The sequence below is a fragment of the Grammomys surdaster genome, unplaced genomic scaffold (genome assembly GCF_004785775.1).
Source record: "Grammomys surdaster isolate TR1022 unplaced genomic scaffold, NIH_TR_1.0 191, whole genome shotgun sequence".
Classification (NCBI taxonomy): domain Eukaryota; kingdom Metazoa; phylum Chordata; class Mammalia; order Rodentia; family Muridae; genus Grammomys; species Grammomys surdaster.
The window spans coordinates 8,952,872-8,959,149 of NW_021604636.1; the positions used below are offsets into that span (position 1 = coordinate 8,952,872).

General features: G+C 40.6%; 1 protein-coding gene across 1 annotated transcript in view; it reads left to right on the forward strand.

Annotated features, from left to right (window-relative positions):
* The first annotated feature begins 202 nt into the window (after positions 1-202).
* Positions 203-6,278, forward strand: part of Cytip (cytohesin 1 interacting protein) — a 27,200-nt gene continuing 21,124 nt past the window's right edge. The window contains exon 1 of the mRNA XM_028769191.1: positions 203-490. Coding sequence (XP_028625024.1) covers positions 317-490 — 174 coding nt within the window. The 5' untranslated portion in view covers positions 203-316. The remainder of the gene's footprint in view (positions 491-6,278) is intronic.

Genomic DNA, 6,278 nt, shown 5'->3' on the forward strand with positions numbered 1-6,278 from the left:
GTACCTGTAGCCATAGAGTATAAAACTCTATGTTCTGGCTGTTTGAGGGAGGAAAAGAACACTGATTTTTCTTTTTCTTTCTTTTTTTTTTTAATTGTAGGAAAGGAGCACAAGGTTCTCTTAGGAGCACTGGGGAGTAGGAGTGAACTCCTAGATAGGCTTTTGTGTAACCGTGCCTCAAACCACAGCCGTCACATGGGTTCTTTCTGCTTTGCTACTTTTTTGACTGCGTGTCAGAGGGCTGTGCATTTTTTCACTTCCCCCCCTCCTGCAAGGCCACTGAACCATGTGTCGGCAGGATTAATCTTTGTCCACAATGTCTCTGCAAAGGCTTCTACAGCAGCAGAGCAGCAATGGCAATTTGGAATACTGTGCTGACTCTGTCTACGGCTCCTACTCTGCACTCACAGGCCCACTCACGATGGAAGACAACCGAAGGATTCAAATGCTGGCAGATACTGTGGCTACTTTGCCCCGGGGACGAAGGCAGGTATGGTTGCAGCGCTGAGTAGAGTGTTCACGTTTGCCTGACTTCTGCTGAAAGTGGTACTGACTCCTGTGTGTCTCTGTTAAGTCTTTGACTCTCAGCCTCACTCCCCATTCTTAAGAGTCATTTTGGTTCTTATTAAAAGGAAAGTTGTTTTCCCTGAGGAGAACCTCTTTCTACTACGCCAACTAACTTAGGAGTTAACGACCGAGAGTACCAGTGAGGGTGGAAGTGCGATGTCTACTAGAGATAGTGTCATAGTGGAAAGATGGAAAAATAGTCACTTTTTTAAAAAAGTAAGACACAAATATTTCTCTTCTTTTAAAGATGTGCTCAGGTAAAATGAAAGTTGTTGAGCCCAGTGAACATGAAGGTCGTTTACAGGTTACACACCCTCGAGGTCAGCCCTTCTCCGATTGTGTACCTGTTGATTCTCCCCCTCCAGGCTCACCTCCAGGCCTTTTCAGTTGACAATCAAGAGAAGACTGCTCCTTGAACATGAAATTTGTAAATCAAGTAAATTCTTCAGCCACAGAACACTGATACAACCTTGGGCTCTTGGGAAGTAGGACTTTTGTAGGGAGGTGAATGTTGACTAGAAACCCAACTGGGCTGCTTAGTAGCTGTGGCATCTGGAGCAAGTTGGTAGCAGTCTTTACATTATGTCTTCCTTAAAGGGAAGCTATCAGACTAAATTCCCTTCACTTGATTAGGTAACAGCAGAAACAACTTCCTTGAACCCTATGTCCTTTAAGTAAGGAGATGTACAGGGTGCTTGGCACTCAGTAAAGGCTGTTTGAAAATTTTTATTTCATAAAATTTCTTTAGAGATAAAAACTCACTTGGGAAAATCTGTCTAGTGAATTTATTCTGAATTTTTGGTCTTTCATTTTTAATACATAAAAATTAATTGTCTGCCTCTTGATGTATTTTGATCATATAACTTGCTATAAGGTTGAATTGTGTATTTGAATTTACATAAACCATTGTGCACAAGATGTTTAGAACTCATTGAGAACGTGCCTTTGTGGCCTACTACATTGTGTATACCATGTTCTCCTCTGAGCGCGTCTAACTTCAGCATTACAAAGGACCTGATGTGGTGAACTGATTCCTTGGCGTTTTCCACAGTGATGAAGATCATGGCATCATTTATTAGTATTTGATTATCATTCTCAATCCAAAGTGCTTTCATGATACAAAGTTTGGTGAACATCTGTATCAGTTTATAAATGGGCAACACAGGAAATGCTAACAGGTTTGCTCAGATTCTAAATAGAGAGGAGTCTGTTTCTCTTTCTGTTTGTTACAAAGCCATCAAACCAATTCTGATCACTTGTTATTCTACATTTTTTTCTCTGCATACATTACTTACCAGGAAAAATACTTGTTAATATTTGCACCAAGGAGGGATCTTTCCAGATCTCCTTTTCAGCTCAGGCTTTACATTGTGCTGGACAATCAAAGAATCAAACTAGTAATACCAGCCATGAGAGCATGTTTCTTTCCTGGAGAAGGGTTACGGTTAGGGTACAATTTGAACAAGGGTTGTATAGCATACGTGTAACATGTCTCTGAAAACCATCTTATAGGCTGTAGGGTATTCTTAACTACAGGAATTCCTAAATGTGGGGTCCCAGACTCTGGTGTGTGAGGAAACTCCAGTATGCCTGTGAGAGGTGAGAGGAAGTACAGACATGAGGGCAAATTTCCTTGAGAAAATATTGCAATTGGCTCTTGCTATCCACGAAGCATTGGTTCCAAAACCACTGTCTTTGAAAATCAAAGATCAGAGATGTTGGAGTCCCTGATATAAAGTGGCAGCATATTTGCCTATAAACTAAGATCATGTCTAATACCTAAGACAATACCATTGACTGTGTGAGTAGCTGTCCCATTATAGCATTTAGAGACTTAGGGCAGAGAAGAAACCTATACACGTTCAGTACAGATGCCATATGTTTTGTTTTTATGGAGTATTTTCATCATCAGCTGATTGAATGGACGGATTCAGTGCTGACTATGATTTGACCAACACCTAGAGACATTGAATAATAGGTTTGAGATGTTGTGGATTTTAGGAACCTCATTCTAGAAATGTGGCAGCTAGGTAGTGGGACTTTTACTGTAGCTGACAAAAGAGTAGACGAGGCAATGAAGAGAAAGAATAAAGACTTGGTGATCAATGGCACTGAGGACCAAGGAGGATCAGCTGGCTTTTAAGCCTGAGCTAAGATAATACAAATTGGAAAAGGACACTAAGAAGGACTGGATGGTTAGTAAAGGGGATAATAGAGGGATTTATGCATATAAAATGTGTGAGCACACAGACTTCCTATACTATCCACTTATGTACGTGCCCTTCTGTATCTCTTCTCTTTCTCCTCTCATTCTTTTTTAACACACTGTTTGATGTACTTCCCCTATCTGTAAAACCTTTTCTTACTCTTCTATTTCCTTAAGGAAAAAATAAAAAGCAAAACTAAACCAAACCTTTTGAGCATAGATCCTCATAATGCCTGTCAGTGAAATTTCACGCAGGTCTATGTCAAGATTTTATAATTTTCCACGGGGATATTTGACTCCTATTAATTTTTTTCTTAGAAAAACAAACAAACAACAAACAAACAACAATAGCAAAAACAAAAGCCCATCCCTCTGGGCCTGTGTGACTGGTCTGCAACAGGATCCCTGTGAGGCAATTGTGGTAACAGGTGTTTCTCTGTCTGCTGTTATTCTCGTCACTCTGAGGGTGACGTCAGTGTTCATACTTCTTGTTGTTGTGGCTTTGGTTTCTGCAAAGCTATATCTGGCTAGCTTCTAGTTTCAGCTTAATCTTCAGAATCCACTGGTTGTTTGCACTCAGAGTTGTTTAAAATTAGATTTCTGTGTGTGCGGATTATTTCAGTACCTGCATTTGTAGGAAGTGCCAGACACACCAGGAATGCTTCTAATTTTGAACCTTGTTTCTTGGGAGGCAAAGTCCCTGCAATATAAACTCCTGAGGGAGGGTGATGGAAGGGAAGGGAAGTTTTATAACCATGCCATGCCCAAAGAGTAGATATTGTGCCTAACTGCCTCTCCCTCGAGACTGTGATGAAGGTGGCTCTCACCTAGTGCTTCAGTGACAACCAGGAATCTGGCACACAGGTATGACATTTGACTATATATTAGACCCAAACAGATCATCATTGTCTAATTTTCTTTCAGTGATGGAATTATTGCTAAGTAGGAAGCATCTGGGTGGCTGGTTTCACATAAAATTTTGGTTAGGGATGGTGCTAAATGCTTGTAATGGGTATAGTTCTGGGTTGAGTTCTGCCCACAGGGACTTTCTTTGTACTAGTACCTCATCAATAGGCAACATCAATACTGCAGGGTAATGTTTGAGTTAATACCCAACCATTCTTTAAAAGAGGTATGGGACTGTAATCAGACCTTCCTGGAAGCTGAAACCTCCCATATGGGTATAATAAGTTAGGGCATTAATTTTACTTTCATTATTTTGCTATGTCTTTGGATAGTTGATAATCCTTTCTGTCTTAATGGTCTGACTTTCGAAAGTCGGGGAGAGTTGTATCCATGAAACAGTTGGGAGTAAAAGGGAGATAGGCAGGCAATTGGAAAGAGCCAAGGACATAATTTGAAACAAAGTACTTAAAAAAATAAAAGAAAAGAAAGGGGGAAAAAAGCCCACTTCTGAATCTGTACCCTCTCTTTACCACACCCACATTTTTGTGTGTGTAGGGGAAGTGAGTCCACAGAGCCTGGCAAAAGCATAACAGTCTAACCTAGCAGCAAAAGTGGCTTCAGTGTTGGTCTCTGAGCCGCTCTGAGGCAGGTTATCCATCAAGCTGTGTTTTTGATTTCCTCTCTATTTCGCACATTGACAGCTGTTGTAGTTGGTCTTGATTTGGCACTAAAGAGAGACCTGTGAATCACACTGCATAGCAGGAGACATTGCGTGTGGAATATTAATGCCTTGTCTCTTAAGTCATCTCACTGAAAGCAGTGGAGCCTCCCTAAGATCAGCCCCAGACAAAACTAGGCTCCTGGCTAGTGAGGAGCTAAGGAGCCTCCTCTACTGCAGTCAGAGCCGAATGTGTCGCTTTCCTGCCAAATCGCTAAGCCTAGATTTCTCATATTAGATAATGTGTAATAAAAGACAGCTGTTGTCAGCATATGCTGTAAATTGCACACCAGTTCTCCATTCATGAATTTGGAGGAGGGGTTGGGACATCATTACAACTCAGAAAAACTCTGGCTGGGAGGGCAATCTGGGGAACGTCTATTCCTTCCAAGTCTACATCTTGGATATACATCTACTAAATAGGGCTAGTGCACACTAGGGAGAGGAGACGGACGAAACTTGATTCAGAAGACTCTTGCTAAGTCCTTGGGCACACTCCAAGTAACACACAGGCAGTTTAGCAGGTGAGCAAGGCAGAAACTTGGGAATTTCTTTTATGTGATTCTTTAGGACAGCCCAGATCAAAATTAAGAAGATTTTGTATCAACATGTAGCTGTTCACTCTTGCCCCCACCAGAGAGTATGATGGTAGCCATTGTCTTTAAATTGCTTTTTTATTTATATGGTCACTGCTTAAAATAGCCTCTTTACTAATCCATAATGGAAGATAATTTATAATCTAATTTAGTTTGAACTTTTTGTGTCACTGATAATCCAAACAAATCAACTGCAGGAGGGCTCCCATGTTGCCTTAGCCAGAGAGCTACATAGAACTATTAAAAAAAGGGAGACAAGGGCCATCTTGTTCTGTATAGACAATGCTGATTGGTTTGGTGAACTTAAAAGATTATCAACTTGAATCTATGAACAATAACCAGTCACTTAAAAGGCACGCTGAGGAAATCTTGAGGCTCCCAACAATTCTATAAATACTGGGCAAGGAAAAGGACGTTTAACATTATAGTAGCCAGACGTTGCATTAATTCTTGCAAACTGATTTGTGAGGGGTGATTACATCTCTCCAAAAACCCACTCATTCACCTTTAGTATTACGGTATTCCCATTTTACTTTGTTTTTCTTAGCTCTCTTTCTATACTGCTTGATTTCTGAGTAGTTTCTTAGCATTCTGTTTGTTTCTTTTGGCGTTTTCAATCCTATATTGGTGATTTTCATGTTTTTCTTTTAAAAGTTACCTTTGGAGTTTTCCCATGAACATTTAATTCCATGAAGAACAAAGTTAGAGAGGGATCTTAACACATCACTTTGAACTGAATGTCTCACCATCATTCACTTGCAGATGGCATCTGAGGCTTAGTTCTGTCTGTCTGGTTTACTATTTTTAAAGTCATAATCTCCCCTTGGCCTCACGTGAAGCACTGGGGTGGAAAGTGGAACAAGTGTATTTCCCCAGAGTCTCAACGCATACAGACGATTATCTGCAGAAGTGAAGCACTCCATCAAATACGCTCTATGCTCTTCACATCCATGCCCTCGGGTAGACATGTATAAGCCTCTAGGTGAATGATAAAGGGAGTGATGTGACAAACCAAAATGGCAAGAGCAACGTTTTAAAAACATAAAGCCCTTAGTTGTGTTTATAGTTAACAGAATTAAAGGTAGCTGAAACAAGTACCTGACAATGTGAATTAAGTGATACAAGGAAATGTCGGTAGTGAAAACAGATCAAGAAAGTCTGAGCATGCTGGAAAGGGGAGATGGACAACACCTGCAAATATCACCTTTAAAAAAATGCCTTTCACAAGTATGGAGCCTTCTGATGGAGCCTTCTGACATAGCTGAAAGTTCCCATTCTTGTTAAT